A 16591-nucleotide genomic window follows, 5' to 3' on the forward strand; every position below is an offset into this window, starting at 1 on the left:
CAAAGAATTAAGAGGAATCCAAGGCTGCCGGACAACAGTTTAGTGTAACTACAGTTAATCTAAATACTGACATCAGTCTGGCTCACCAAGCGCTAAAGTGAAACCAAAGGTCCAAGTTCTGCCCTCCTGTTCCCCTCCAGGTCCCAGTTCCAGCAATGGCACCAGTGACTGAGTTGGTGGATCAACCCACCCACGGCCACCGGTCAGCCACGCACGGGAGGCACCTCAAAGCTAAACACACACCTAATTGCTTTGTCTTCAGTTTGCCTGTGTTCAAAAAGCCTTAGAGACCAATTATTTGAACTAAAGAAAATCCCTCTTACCCTCATCCTAAAGCCGCGCAGGCAGATAATTACCATGCGTTGAGTGGGGAACGAACCCTACACAAAGAGGCTGGAAAACAATCACAAACACCACGCGCACACAGGGACCCCACAGCAGGTTGTTTGAAGAACGCAAATATTTAAAGTACACCCACACAAACCATTCTGTTCAAGCTCCGTTGTGACTGGGTTCCCAACCATCTCATTATCTGGAGTAACTCGCAACTTGGAGCAGCTCGAATTGGCGAGTTTGTTTGGGTGTCAGTGGGATGAGAAATCGATACGCTCCAGCGGTTCTGCAGACAAGGAAAAGCCAACGAGCTCCACGCAGGACACAGAAACCTCTTTGAATCAGTTCCCCGCTCGCCCCCCAGGTCCCAGTTCGTGAACTCACACAGTGAACCGCAGTCAATCTACAAATGTTCCATTTTTATTACAAAGTATGAAAGGCAGAAAATACTGTACCTAATACACAGGAGGCTGGAACTTCGAAAGGAGGTTAAAAAATCGGAATAAAACTACATAGGACGCAGGAAATAGCATAAAAGGATGCGACATTCCACTTGCAAGCGACTTCAGAAAATTGCCTTAAAATTTACAGAGTTTCAACAACATGGTTCCATGACTCGGGTGCTCAAATCCATCGTAACAAAACCTTTTGTATTTTCTCCATAAAAATAACGGATATAGGGACACTGCAGTTATCCAGGTCAACAACGCACGCCTGTTGAAAAGCGGGACACTAAGATTCCTCTAGGACAGTATAGTAGCGAAGTTGCAAATCTCAATACAGAAGGTGGAGAAGAGAAGGACAGAAATAAAACTACTATTGCTTTAACATTTTAGTGAGAACAAGAAGTCAGGAATCTCATATGGATGTTTGTACAATCATGCTACAAAGATTACACCTTCAGGAATTACCACAACGGGACTGCGCATGGGAAGAGCAGAAGGGAAAACACACATAAAAGTAAACGTCTCCTACTTGACTATCGGTTTCAGAAACGGATTTAAATTACATTTTACACTGCTAGCAACCCAGGTTCCAAACCGAAAAAAGGTTCCTGTTCAATAGTAGACTTCGGAATTCATATTTACCGGGTTGGCAAAGCAGCGACGGGCGCTCCTCGGCGGCACCAGGACCCTCCGCACCGGCTCTGCTCCTCCGCCCGTGCTCGGGTGGGATGGATCTCGCCCCCAGCAGAGACTCCAGTGTTGCAAACGGGAACGCGAACTCCACAGCTGCTCATGGCCACCCTATTTTTTTCAGGAAACAGCTTATTTCTTCACTTTGTTAGATGCTTCTGAAAAGAAATCAACTTGATGGGACCCACACAGATAACTCATTTTTAAAATGTTTGTGATTATGGAAATTCGAGCTTGATGCCAAGTACCAGAGGTTACACACAAGGCCACTGAGATACCTTTTCACCCTGTATCGGGCAGCAGCGAGCAGGTCTCTCAGCGCCCCTGCCATGGATCCCCGCAGGAGCGCCCAGTGACTGCTATTGAGTTGTGTTTTTAATTACTGTGTTTCAGTGCTGGTGAAAGGTGCTGATCAGAAGTTCTGGAGATCTCCTTCCCCCAGAAAGAAAAAGCCATGTGCATGCTAAGCTCTCGATATCCTCGAGAAGGAGACGTCTGACCCTCCTCAGGTGAGCGGGGGAAATACAGCTGCGTCTCTAAGCAGGAAAAAGTGCTCTTTAAGTGCCACATATAATTCATTCCCTGGATTCTCCACAAGGAGAAATGGGAACATAGTTGACAGTACCTTGCGCATTCCAGGACTGATTCTGGACACCTCCTTTTAATGGCTGCGGTACAATAAATACAGGCCTGCTCTTCAATATTGGTCTGACAGCAGAAAACAGGAAATATCAGCGAGAACGTGTGTTAAGTGACAGGATAACAGTGGATCTGAGGGCTAGGAGCATTTTGCTAAGCTAGTGAGAAAACTAAACCCTTTGGTACTTCGATGGAACTGCATCTGTGCAATCGGAGCCCTTGCAGCCGTTCATTCCTTTCACTATGTCCTGAAAGCGTTAAAACAGCACTAACAGCAGGAATTCAGGTTGTGTGCGTTCACAGACAAGAGCTGCATTGTCTTTCTATCACAAAAATAAGTTACCCAAAGAATCCAGCTGCATCTCTGCACAACCAACCTGCCACCACGGCCGCCGCGCTCAGGAGCGGGAAAGAGGATCCGCAAACACGCCGCGTTCTGAGCAAGGCAAAGGGACTCTCTGGGTGCTGAGCGCAACGTGCCTCGGGTTGGCCCCACAGGATCGTGTCAGTCTCAGAGCTGCAGTTTAACGTCAACAGTATTGCCAAGCGCTCACGTTTTTGGTGCTCAGTAGGAACAGATGAGGGTGCGCTGGGTACTGGTAACGCAGCCAGTTTAGGATTTCAGTGACTGTTGTGTATTTAACATTTTATACAAAACACAGACAAATGCCTACCATAAAAGGGCCGAGGAAAAGATGACTCTCTCCCTAATCTTACCAAAAATATACTCGTTAAAGTGCCATCTGCAAGAGAACAAAACAGACACACTCAGCTTTCTGCATTTACATTTCAAACAAGCACAAGAGCATCTGCGGTTGCCATCGATGGGACTCCTCCCCTCACCTGTCTCCGGCAGGCAGATCCGCACTGGTCTGATGCAGCTTCCCCATTGCAACACCAGGCAGAAAATAGCTCTTTTTACTATTATCCAGAACATTCCGGAGAGTAATTACAGCTAAGTTTTGAAAGGATCATTAACTTTGACTTATGAGAGACAATGCCTCCCCCGTTAAGTACATTTCAGCGTTCCATAAGGAACAACCTGTATTATCAGTCTCCTTTCATATCAATCTCTGAAACCACTGCGCTTTCTTTCTAACTAGATTGTCAAAGCACTCAAATCCTTGCCTTGTAAATCCCTGCACACAGAAGTACAACTCCCAGAGATGCGACCTCCACGCAGCCCATTTCATTTAGACAATTAACAGAGTTGGCACACTACACCCTAATCCAACATCCAACCTATTTGCTGCAGGTTTTCACCTCACTAATGAGTTTTACATGATCGGGATCCCCTGGTTGAGAGCCCAAGTGCCAGCACCAGGTTGTCCACATAATCGGAGCAATCTACAGAAAGCTTGGTTTAAACAGAACGTAAGCATCTCGAATTAATCAAGCGGACAGTGGTACACAACTCCTTCAGATTTCTGCCCCAGAATCAGTCTCATCTGTACCAACAGCATGTGATTTTGCAAACCTCACCGATGCTGAGATTTTCCCCTTAATGTTACTTTATACTCAAGGGATACGAGGCATCTAGAAGCAGTTGCTCTGCTCTCTCTGCTCATGCAGTAAGCACAAGATAATTGAGATCAAATAAAGCATTTTCATACACTTTGGACAAAAAAAAAAAAAAATCCTGCTTCTGAGGGCTTTACACCCAACAGAACTGAATGTTGCAAACCATATCTTCTGTTCCCAGGCTACGGTGACATGGCTCGGGGTTCTGCTTTCCCTGGCGGGTGCACGGCAGCAGGCGCACAGCTCCAGGCGCACAGCTCGCCCCCTGCCTCCGCGGCAAAGGGCAGCGAGGGCTCGCTCTCCTCCCCGCTCCGCCAGCGCCGGCTGCACCACAGAACATCTCACCCAGGAGGATTTTCGTGTCTTTTCAGTCATTAACCTTTGAAGTGACTTCTTTGAAAAGCAGCTATTTTCAGTAGCATTTCCCTGGTCCAAAACAGCCTCTAGTGATTTCAAATGTAATTTCATATGAAGAATGAGAATGGATTATGCCCAAAGCAATATGCTGGAGATACAGCAGATACCCCAACTGGCTAAACAAACAGGATATCGCTTTATTTAGAAGCCACTGGAGCCTCTAAGATTCCTTCGCTTGCCTTTGAGGAGTTTGGAACAAGCTCGCCATTCCACAAACGAACTTGAAGCTGCGTTTTGGCTGGAAGGGCCGACACTGAGTTCTCTTCAGGTTCATAACAGGACTGTTTTCCAACAGCACCAAAAACAAGCTGGCTATTCAGACCACCAGCCCCTTTATACACGCTCTTTCTCATCATCTTAGCGTAACAGATTGTATTCCTCAGGCAATAAATTGCATCTGCCATTCAGTACAGCCTATGGAGTCTTATAGTGACTTCACTTTCAACTAAATTATCTCATGTCTTTTTTAAAGCACAATTCTACAGCTGCAAAAGATGCATTTTTATGCTAAGCAACAGATGCACTCACCCTTTACTCACACCATCTATACAAGAGACTCTGAAACATAAAGGGGGCTACAGAAAGCAGTAACACTACAGGTAGTTCCCTCTTCGTAACACAGCACATTATGCCTGCTGTTTGTGATTAAACAGTACGCAGCCTGTGTGCATATTTTTATACAAGTATCTAAAGCTGTGAATGTGTTATATGCTTCTGCTAAGAAAATCCTCATTTTCACTTCATTCTGCATAAGTATTTTCCAGTTTAAGACAAAGTGCTACTGTAAAAAGTGATAACCTAATGGTTTGGGTAACACTGCTGCAACGTTAGGTCAAACCTGCCCGTGCAACACGCTGCTCTCAGCACCGCTGCCAACATGACAAACTGACCTTCAACACAAACCAAGTTTTCTGTCAAAAATCCCACAATTGAACACAGAATGTCACTGACAAAACACAAGCTTGAACCGTGTTAAGAGTCTTTTGGTTCTCCAGTATTAAAAAGGAGCGATGGAATAAAGCTGTCCCTAACGAATTCCTATCAAATCCACAAGGCAGTGCTTTTCTGAGCTCCATGTTGAGCAGCAGCCTGGAGAAGAATATTTCTGTATGTCCAGAATGGCAGAACTTTTCCAATCCTGTTCTGTATTGACAGCGATTTCGGTGTCAGCTTCGCCGTTCCACAGCAATCCCTTCTCCCAACTTGCACCTTCCTGCACAGCCTGACAAGATTCAAGTTTGCCGACATCCTGCTCTTCATGACGCTGCCTGCGGCTGCAGGTGAGCGCTCGTTAGGTGGAGACACTTCCGATGGTTTGACACATCGCAGCTCAGCTGGCGCAGCCTCACGTACCAGCCATGCCCGTCGTGTCTTCATCACCGGTTCTGCGGAACATTCACTTGAGTAGCTGTTATCAAAGATCTTTATCGTGCCTAATCCACTCAGCTCTGATTGAAAAGCGCTGCTGTACAGCGATCCACCATTCACCGCAGAAACAGAAGCCCTCAGGCACATCCTCAAAAGATACGAGGATGACAAGAGCCAAACCGAAGCCTGTACAGCACAGTTTCTTTCCTTTCAAACCCATCGCTGTGCATTAGGGAATCATTGGGTTCAGAGAAACAGCCTTCGCTTGGATAGTGGACCAGCTTTTCCAACTCATCTGGCTCGTTCAACAAGACCTGACAGCACCAAGCAAATACACTCTGTGAAAAACAAAAGATTGCTCTGCCCTCCTTTCAAGAACTCCTGGAACACAGGCCAAACGAAAAAAGCTCCAAGGTACAGGCTAACCACAAAAAACTTGCTCACATTATTTGCCAATCAAGCAAGCTACAAAGTGTGAAACCATTTTATTTTGCTTTAGATAATAAGTCTTCCGAGGGGAAATCATTTGATTGGAAGTGCCAGTCCCAAGTCCATTACAAATCACATTTTTCAGGAGTCATTTACCTCCTGGGAGCTTAAGTCATGCACGTATCTTCCTTCCAAAACCTATTACCATTCCATTAGCTAACACAACTGCAGGATGCACGCAAATTCAGTTATCATTTAAAAATAAGGCCTACCGTAGTAACGACTGCCTCGAGTATCAGAAAAGTGTAAAGAAGTTGTGCAACAAGTGCTTTGTACTTAACAGCACCAGAAAATTCTGCACAGGTAACCAGGTACAGAGAGGCAAGGCAACAGTTAGTTCTGGCAGGCCTTGGCTGCCGGGGCCTGCAGCCCCACTGCGATCTGTATCAACGAATAGATCCTGCTCATGGAAGTGGATCACATATCAAAAGTAAGAATTTGGGAGAAAAGCCTTACTCAATAGAAAGTTAGCCCAATATATAAAAAACATACAAATGTTTAAACAGTTTAGAGGCAACAACAACAGGAATGATCACGATTCCTGCCAAGGTGGCTCTTAACATCAATGTCTTTTTTCCCCCACCTTGTTTTGCACTTGCATCTATTAAACTCATTGGATGTGCTGCCTCAGCTGGCTGACAAACACATGGACATATGCAGCAACTTAAAAGCCTGCAAGCTTATTAACACAGTCAACAAACAAATACACAGAACTGTAACTGAAGGGGAAAGAAAACAACAAACAGAAAACCAGAACCCAGAAGGTCCAAGAGGCTCAGCACGTCTCTGCATTTTAGAGTCTTGGAGAGACAGGACACACCTGCCACTGATTCTCGTAACAGTTTCTTGTAACAGTAGATGCAAAGCAACAACAGATACTGGCCACTTGTGTTGTTCTTACTTTAGGAGGGGAAGGGAAATGATACAGCCCTGCCTCAAGGCAGCACGAAGCAGGAGGGTTAGACTCTCAAAATCTCCAGGCAGTTGTTGTAGCAGATCGCTATCCAGTCTGGCTGGGTGGATGCCCACTGTACATTGTTGATCTCGCCCTCGGCTGTATAGGCCAAGATCGGGTCCTCAATGGCACGAGGCATCTGCTGGATATCCCAGATGAGAGCCTGATGGTCATCCGCTGCAAAGGGAAGAGAAAATCAGCAGTAGAATCAAGGTATAATGAGATCTCCATACTACTAACAGGCATATAGTCCAAGGAGTTGTACAGGATATGGCTGTCGCAGTCCTGATGAGAACCAAGCCAGAGATACAGTGATACAAACACATGCCAACAAAACAAGCTTGGATCATTACACATTACCCAGCACAGAGCTGAAAAACATCAGTGGAACTGAAAACATTTAAGAACTAGTTTGCAAAAAACTAAGGAGCATAAAAATAATAGAGCTTAGCCAAAGCAGATGCACGGTTTGGGCACTGGGCTCACCATTTGCACACAATAAACTCCAGCATATGTCTATTTCCCACAAAAATTAGGAAAGTCACTAATTGATGGCTTCTAAACTGCAGGGATTCTTTAGCAAAAGGCAGGCAGAGAACAGCACAAACCTTTGGAGAGAGTTTTGCAACTGCAGCAGCAGACTCTCAGAGACTGACCCACACGGCCAGGCAGGGATGGACCACACTTACCTGCTGTACAAATGTGGCAGGAAGAATGAGGTGCCCAAGCAATTCCATTTACACACGCTCGGTGGTTGTTTAACCTGGCAACAGGTGTGCAGGGAACTCTGACATCTAGAATCACAACCTGCAGAAACAAAACCCAACTGAATTAACAACTTGCATTTAAAAAAAAATACTCAGAAAAGCAAATATTTTGACCTAAGGCTACAAATACAGCCCTGTCCTAAAGGATGCACTTGGTGAGTAAATGCTGTTCTCAAAAAATGGCTTCAAGGTGGTCAGTGTGTCTCAAAAGGCATCAGACTTCACAGGGGGGCTTGTGAGGGATGCAGTAAGGGCAAACCAATGGAGGAACCCAATTGAGTGCCTTGTGCACTGAACTGCCAAAGAACAAGGTGACTCAAACACTTGCAGTTAAGGTTTGATGTGAAAACTATCGCCCAACTGGCTCACAGATCCCTCTTAAAAACCAGCTGAAACATACACAAGCCACAGAGATCTTCAAGCTTATAACGCCAAAGTTACTTCTTTATCTCCTAATGAAGTTAGTGCACCAAGAATTGATCTTCGATCATACTGCAGTTCAGGAATTGACAATGCCCCACTTATTTTAGCAAACTGTTTACTAATTACTACCAAGCCACCTCCCCAAAAAACCACAGCCACCAGCACATACCTCCATGCCGTCCATGGCCATCGTAGCAAGGTAGTTGGGATCCTGCTTATTCCAGCAGAGACGCAGCAACGGGTGGTGCTGGGGGTCCTCGTAAATGATGGTGCTGTGTTCCAAGTGGCGGAGATCGAACATCCTCACCGAGCCATCCGCACCAACCGAAGCGAACATATCCCTGCCGCCGCCCGCACGGCTGAACGCGATGTCGTACACCTGCTCGGCGACGGGACAGAGGAAAGCAGAGCCTCGGGTCAGTGAGCAGGCTGCCCTCGCGTTTGCAGTAAAATGGGTTGTGTATATGGGGAGCAGATCTCATTGCAACATATTCTGCCAAACAGTTGCTGTTCCTACCAAATTCTTAGTTACTACACTTGCCAAAAGGAGGCAAAAAGCATTATGTCATTATAGGATGATCCACTAAAATGAAACATACCCGTTTCCCAGACAGATTTTTTTAAATTTTAATTGCTAAAAGTAATATGTTAAAATGAAAATCTTCCAAGCTGCTTATTGCCTTTGCTATGCAGTTGATTTCAAAACGTCAACTGATGTTTTACCTCATTTTTCTAAAATGTTCCGGAGCACAATCTAGTAACACAAGCATATTCTCAAGTTCAGATTCTCCGATGAGCAAACAGAGTTGGTTTGATAGCCACGAGTGCAGTTTTAGCTTGACACACAGTTTTGAGTATCTTGATCTTTGATAAATTCTCTTTTTGGATCAGAGTTTGAGAAAAAGGAGGAAGACAGAAAAGCTGTTTCTTTTTTGTTGCTTAAAACCCATGCAATGTAAACAACCAGAAAAAGCGTCACCTCTTTGTCATGCGCAATGAGCTGGGTCTTCACGTGGCCAGAGACCAGGTTTACCCTGCCCAGAACCTGGCCCGTCTCCAGACCCCAAATAGTGCAGGTTGTGTCGATACTAGAGGTACCTGAAAGAAAACCACTTCTGTTAGCAAAATTAATATTATCACAAATCATTTAATCACTTCGTGGATTAATGTAATATCCTCTGACATCGACAGATCAAAATAGCTACAAGAACAGCATACAATTCAAATAAAGAATGTCAAACAGCCAACAGCCCAAGTGCCCAAACCTTTTAGCCGCAGAAATTGCCTTCCTCACAGGAATAAAGTGTAAATAGCTCATGTCAACTTCAATCTATTCAGAAGCCTGGTGCAACCAAGATCACAGAATCTCAGAGTGTCAGGGGTTGAAGGGCCCTGGAAAGCTCATCCAGTGCAATCCCCCCATGGAGCAGGAACACCCAGATGAGGTTACACAGGAAGGTGTCCAGGCGGGTTGGAATGTCTGCAGAGGAGGAGACTCCACAACCTCCACTACCAGATTCAAGACTCTACACTTGCCCTTGTTCTATTTCATTACATTTTTCCCTGCCCAGCTCTCCAGCCTGTCCAGGTCTCTGATGGCAGCACAGCTTCCAGTGTCACCACTCCTCCCAGCTTGGTGTCACCAGTAAACTTGCTGACAGTCACTCTATTCCCTCATCCAAATCATTGATGAATATATTGAACAATACCGGCCCCAGCACTGCCCGTGAGGCACTGCACTGATCCAGGCCTCAACTGGACTCTGCCCATTGACCACGGCTCTCTGGCTTCTTCCCTTCAGTGAGTTCAGTCACCTCACTCCCCGCTCATCCAGCCGCACTCCCTCAGTTCAGCTGTGAGGATGCTGTGCAGACTGTGTCAATGCCTCACTCAAGTCGAGGGAGATCACGTCCATCCTATAAGTCTCATGTCCACATCAAAACCAAAATTCAAGCATAGCGCTGCGATAGTGTATTATTATCAATTCATTTCTGCTGTGGACTGAAGGCGGGGCTAGTAGTAAAGCTCTTAAGAGATCAGAGATGCAACACACAAAAAATAAATCATGTATTAAATAATTACTATGACATATTATCACTGTTAATCTGGGCAAATCCCCCAACATAAACGGTTGCACTCTTCTGGGAAACAAACCTCTGCTGGATCAGTCATCTTGGATTCGCAGTTTGTCCCAAGGGCTATAATTAAACCTTAAGCATTCAGCCCCCTCCTCCAACTGAATTAATGGCTCCTGGTTTTACTGCTGCTGCTCTAATGGCTTCCCAAAAGACAAATCTTGGTACACGGTTTTCTATCCACTCCAGAATGTGCCAAAATAAGTCGCAGGAGTTCATGTATTAATACATCATTACTTAGTGCTACAACAGCTCACCAGCCCTGAAGACTGAGGCTCCCTATATGAAAATAAGGAACACGCCTAATCCAACCAAAGTGACCACAAAGTGACAACAGCACTTAGTCACAGCCCCAGCTTGAGACTAAATTCAAAAGCCATGCCAAAAATGTAGCATTTTGTCAGTCTCACCTAGAAGGTACGGATCCACTTCATTCCAGTCAAACGATGTCAGTGGAGCACAGAAATCAGAGTTCTTGTTATTGTTCAGCAAACACTCCAGTCGGGTCTCTGTTTCACCCACCTTCAGAAAAAGTGAAACATCTGACTCAAGTAACATCACAACTTGTTTCACTTGCACTTCCAAAACAAAGCATTAATCTGGGTTTCCTTCCTCTCAGCTTTACATCCTATAGCTCTCAAAACCAATCACCATCTCTGTCTTCAATAAGGCAATTAAGACAGCAACTACCATGATAATTCTGCTTCTATAATCTTCATATTTAGTAATATTACTGCGGTTAAAAAAAACAAGTGATTAAGTGCTCTGACTTGATTCTATGTCTTAACCTCCACACTATAGCAAGGGCAAGACACCCTGAAAGGAAAATAACTCGCTTCAAAACACCTGGTCTTGAGTGAAAATGAGATCAATATGCCACACAATTAGTATCATGGTTCATCTTTTTCTAGGGCGGATCCACTCACCCTCCACACGCGCAGATAGTCGCCGCTGGTTGCCAACAGGTCTGGATACACCCCCTTGGTGTCCGGGATCCACATGAGCTTTGTGGTAGGGTAGGGGTGATCAAAGGTGTTCCTGCAAATGAATTCTGAGCTCTCTTCATCCAAACCAACAAGCTGCACCTGTAAAAAGCCACATTTAAAAGAATTTTATCAAAATAATTTATAACTACAGCATTAAGACTGAATATATTTCAGAAGGAAAATATAAAAGGACCATCACGTCAATGGAATGAGAAATCATTGAAGCTTTGCTTCCCAGCTGAGGCATGTAAGCAAAGTGAAGTATATGCAATCACCACAGCGCTTTACTTTGAAGAGCTGATCTCAAACGAATCAAAATCCAATCCTAAAGGATTAAAGACCACCCTTCTCTTCTCCACATCGCAAAGCCTAGTTTAAATCGCAGGCTTAAACTGCACAAACAAGTCATCTTCAACCGAACTGATGCTGCCAATGTCATCTTCAGAGAGCAGGACACGCTGTGGTTTGCATGACAACCACCCACAATTACAGCCCCTATCGTGGGGCCGCAGCCCCACAGCGTGACGGATCACATCAGCTCGCTGCCCACCTGGCTTTAGCATCACATTAACTGAAACATTCCATCACAACTGCACAAAATTAAGATACAGACTAATCACAGAGTCAGAAAAGAGAACTCAATAATGGGGAAGCCAAAATATTTAAGTAATTATTCAAATGTTTTGTGTGAAAAGACCAAGAAAGCAGGTCTGAAAGATTCTAGATAACTTGATTCCAAACTAGGGGTTCTTTTGCACAGCAATGTGACAGTGGGAAGGGCTAATTTGCCCAGTTGTGAGAGTGATGTGAGATGGAGCAAACACTAAATTATCTTCACATAGCTCGGTCATGCCAACACCTGAAGTAATGCTTCACGTCCTAGACATGATGTTATTAGAAAAATATTGACACGGCAGAAAGGGCTCAGCGAACAATGCGGTGCTGGAAGATGTGTTTAACCCAGCAGCGAGTACAAGAGCTAAACAGGATGGAAGCCCCACTGTGCTAAGTGCTGTCAAAACACAAATATTATGAGGACAACTCACTACAATTAGTTTGTAAGCTGCTCACTGTAGGAATTTCCTACTACTTTCCACACAGCAGCTTCCTCCCGGAAACAGTGGCTTACTGGACTTTTACTGAGATGTTTATCTGGAAAAATCCTAAACATTCTGGATACGCAGTTTGGTTCATAAACTATACATTTAAATTAGACTGGAAATCTATCTTAGTGTTTCCATATAACAAAAAAAAACAACAAATGCTTCAGCAGATCTTAAACATTAGGAGTTATGAGTCCATTTAGAAATGCTCTTAACAAACACAAACCTTGCCACAATGAGAAAACTCAGCCTTTTCACCCCAGAACTAACTCTAAAAGACATATCCAAATATGCTTCTAAAAATCTGTGTCTGCCTTGTACTCCTTATTCTAATTTGGAATGAATCAGTCAAGAATCTCCGAGGCTTCTGAAGTGATTGACAAATGGCTTTCTAACTCCTTTAGGGATCAGAAATACTAAGCGGATTTTACAAAGGAAGCAAATTGTCCTTGGTGATAGAAAATCTTGTGGCAAGGTCACGATCAGAAGACAAATGGTCTCTAATCACTTCTCCTTTGCTTATGCTGTTTTCAGCTCAATATGAGTGTACAAAGCCTACACAATCAACACACTCAATCAGAAGCAAACCTCAAACAGCACAGGACCCACTTTTCTTGGTGTGAATTTATATATTCCTGCACTGCATATTCATGTTTAACCCCTCTGAACTGAAGAAAAAGCAATGACTGTGTAGCAACCCGGTATCTTTGTGATCTTTGACACTTTCAGTGGCAGGCTGGGTTATAGAACAAAAATCGCATTATCAACACTTGGAGCTTGTGGCAAGTGGTGAAGATCAGGTGTGTGACACTGCCCTGGCAGCAGCCGGGGATGCATGGAGACAGGAGTGGAAAACACTGCTTGAAAAGCTGGGTTCTCTCCTAGCTCAGCATATTCAAAGGTACGACTCTTCTCTTCGTACTTGATCACATACAGTGATTACAGAATCCCTCCAATCATCCTCTTGTGCAAGCTGAACAGGAGGAGATGGAACGATGGAATTATTTGCAGGATTATATCAGAGTCCTGTCTCCTGCAAGCAAGGCAAGATTGCTGCTGCCAGCTCCTGCGCAAAGAAATGCCTCAAGTCTGGCCCAGGTAACAGTGAAGTTACACCACTTACATGGACAGAGCTAAGAGTTTACAGCTAGTGAGCACCAAGAGTTCCCAATCTGGAGCATGAAGCTACTCCCCGAATGTTTCCATAGCCTCTCAAAGACTGAGCAAAGCTGTGCGAGTCACAGCACAACACCGTAAACACAGAGCAGACAAAACACCACCCCCTAGCTTGTTCTGGTCCCTAAAGTAAAGGAGACAACATCAATACTCTAAGCAATAACAACACTTGCAATTAGCCAGGACAGCTCTGTCTTAATGATCTTCCTCTACTGAAAGCACTACAAAAAGCAGCAAACAAGGAAACCTCAGAAAAAAACAAACCCAGAGCTCTTTGAAATATCAGAGGCACAGCAAAACCTCTCAGCAAAGTGAAGGTTATGTTGCACTGCATTTATTGGACAAGTTTAATTTTTAATCATACATCAGCTTTATTTCTATAGCAGCAACATCCAGACTGGCAACCATTCTCATATATTTAATGTCAGGTTCTGTACACCACACAGATCTCATAGCACGTGGTGCTTATGTGAAGTCAACAGAATAGTTACTCCTGAAGCTCAGAGGTCAAGAGAAGCTTTGAGGAATATTTCCAGCTAGCAGAAAAGTACATAGTCCTACACAATTCCTGTCTGCAACAACTGTGAGCATGAAGGGTAGAAAAAGCGGAGTTGGCTCAATTTCTTTACATTTGAAGCCTGAACTGAAAAGCAGACCTGATCACACTGCAATCGAGAGCAACCCCAGGGAACGGGCCCAACTTCAGGAGGTAAAGGCAACATAAACAAATACCCCCTTAGCAACCAATTCTACCATCTCTAAACAAAAAAACTGGTTGCAAGTTTGTTATATTAGCTTCTCAGAATACAGATTAAAAACATTTTCAAGCTGGTCTTTAAATAAATTAGAAGTTTTTAAGCTCAGGGACCTGCCTGTCCCCAGCAGCACTCCCAGAGCCACAACAGTGCTCACCAGCATAAGGAGATGACTCGTACACACCAACTCATCCTGCCTGAGCTACAAAGTGCTCACAAGTATCACGTCTGCAAGTGCTGTAATGTAACCTAAGAGATGTCCTAACCTAATTTAACAATCGAAGAGATGTCACCCTTGCTTTACTGCCACCTCCCCTCATCACATCCTTGCAAAGCCCCAACATCAACTTTCTGACATCATTTTCCACAATCCCCATTAAACAGCTTGACAAAGCTACAAAGCATAGATGCTGTAAATACACAAAGCTGTAATTGCAAAATCTTAGTTCCACACAAGCTTCAGGATGCTCCATAACTATACCCATTTCTTCACCTCTCTTCCGTTTATATGAATTCATTATATCAGACTAGTACATTAAAGTCTGTTCAGAAATGACTGCACAAGTGTTTGGAGAGGTGAATACATTGTCTCTATTACCAGTGTAAGGTTCTCGGCTTATATCTGGCAGGGAAACACCGAAGATATAATCTCATGCCTCATTACACCCTTGTTCTCCAAGAAAAGTAAAACTACTGAGGAACCAGTGAAAGTAGCTTATATACTTATGAGAAAAGTTACCACGCAGAAGCTCTCCACAGCAAGAAGTGACAACAGCATAAAATTTGCAACACAGTCTCAGACACACCGTATATGCACAAACTTTAGTCCTGGCCATACGCTTGCCTTCATGTTGGAAAAAAGGCACTTATGCTCCAGCTGAGGGACCTTCCCGGCTGAGAAGTGACCAGCACCAGCACCTGGGGCTCTTCCCACCCACAGTCCCTCCCAAAATCTGAGGGCTCATGGGGAGGAAACAAGCCTCAAACATAGAATCATTCCAGTTGGAAGAGACCATCAAGATCATCAAGTCCAACCATAACCTAACTCTGGCACTGAACCGTGTCCCTAAAAGCATCGAGCCGCATCTTCCCGGGCTGCTCCAGCAATGCTGAGGTCCCGCTGTAGTAACACCCCCGAACTGCGGCAGGGGGACCGAGGCCAGCACCTGCACCTCAGGGGGACACCTGAAGGCTCCAGTGCCGAGGGCAAGGTGGGAATCACAGAATGACAGATGGGCTGGGGTTGCAGGGACCCCTGCAGATCCCCAGCCCACCCGCTCACGCAGGGTCACAGAGCAGATCACACGGGGTTGTGTCCCACGCGGGGTCACAGAGCAGATCACACGGGGTTGTGTCCCACGTGGGGTCACAGAGCAGATCACACGGGGTTGTGTCCCACGCGGGGTCACAGAGCAGATCACACGGGGTTGTGTCCCACGCGGGGTCACAGAGCAGATCACACGGGGCTGTGTCCCACGCGGGGTCACAGAGCAGATCACACGGGGCTGTGTCCCACGCGGGGTCACAGAGCAGATCACGCAGGTCGCTCCAGGCAGGTCTGAATGTCTCCACAGGAGACTCCACACCCGCTCCGGGCAGCCTGGGCCAGGCTCTGTTGAAGAGGAATCCCTCCAGCCACACCAACGGCGGGGACCGTGCCCGGGAGCCGCCGGAACGCCCGGGATGCCGCGGGCCGGCCCGTCCCCCTACCTTGTTGTTGTACTCCTCCACGAAGCTGCCCAGCGCCAGACGGAACCGCTTGTCCGGCCGGACGCTCCAGTTCATGGCGTACACGGTCCAGGGCGCCTCATATTTGTAGATCTCCTTCCGCTTCCCGTGCAGCGACATGGCTCGGCCGAGGGGGCCCCCGGTGGCGGCGGGGCTGAGAGGAGCAGCGGGCTGGGCTGAGGGGGAAACCCGGGTGGGCTCGGAGGGGAGCGATGGGCCCGGCTGAAGGGAGCGGGAAGGCGAAGTGGGCCGGGGAGGGGAGAGGAGCGGCCAGCCGGGGCGCAGCGAGGCCGGAGGGGAGCGGGGGAGGCCGCAGCACGGGCCGCGCCCCCAGGCCCGGCTCCAGACCCCGGCGGCGGCGGGAGCAGCGCGGAGGCCGTTTGGGATTCGGCCCCTCACACAACGGGAACGGAAGCCACGCGGGAAGCACCGCCCACTGGGTGCGAATTGGCTATATTGGCTGCCACTTAGAGGCTCAAGCATCTATTGGGTAATTCTCCTGTCCGTTTGGCCTTCTTCGGTTTTCTATTGGTCGCTTTGCCCTTCATCCCAAACGGACGCTCTCCCCCTGGCTGGGATGACCTACCGTTGTGCTTGACCCCGCCCCAGAGGGAGGCTTTATTCATTCTCGACATCTTACTGGCTACCAGGGGTCGCAGT

General features: G+C 46.2%; 1 protein-coding gene across 1 annotated transcript; it reads right to left on the reverse strand.

Moving 5' to 3' along the window:
- Nucleotides 1-6790: 6790 nt before the first annotated feature.
- On the reverse strand, nt 6791-16315 carry DCAF7 (DDB1 and CUL4 associated factor 7). The gene is made up of 7 exons (XM_080360047.1): nt 15914-16315; nt 11110-11268; nt 10594-10705; nt 9028-9146; nt 8218-8427; nt 7548-7665; nt 6791-7035 (listed from the first exon to the last, which is right to left on the reverse strand). The coding sequence occupies exons 1-7, from the start codon at nt 16049-16051 to the stop codon at nt 6863-6865; spliced, it is 1029 nt and encodes a 342-aa protein (XP_080216173.1). The 5' UTR covers nt 16052-16315; the 3' UTR covers nt 6791-6862.
- Nucleotides 16316-16591: the final 276 nt, after the last annotated feature.

This window comes from Nesoenas mayeri (genome assembly GCF_963082525.1).
Source record: "Nesoenas mayeri genome assembly, chromosome: 26".
NCBI lineage: Eukaryota > Metazoa > Chordata > Aves > Columbiformes > Columbidae > Nesoenas > Nesoenas mayeri.

Bases quoted from the DNA above. Each gene is read 5' to 3' on its own strand.
- DCAF7 (XM_080360047.1), bottom strand. From the start codon at position 16,051: ATGTCGCTGCACGGGAAGCGGAAGGAGATCTACAAATATGAGGCGCCC. The intron at 9,147-10,593 runs GTGAGACTGACA...GTTTTCTTTCAG, and splicing joins AGTGGATCCGTACCTTCTAG to GTACCTCTAGTATCGACACA. The intron at 7,666-8,217 runs GTATGTGCTGGT...TTGTTTCTGCAG, and splicing joins TGGCCATGGACGGCATGGAG to GTTGTGATTCTAGATGTCAG.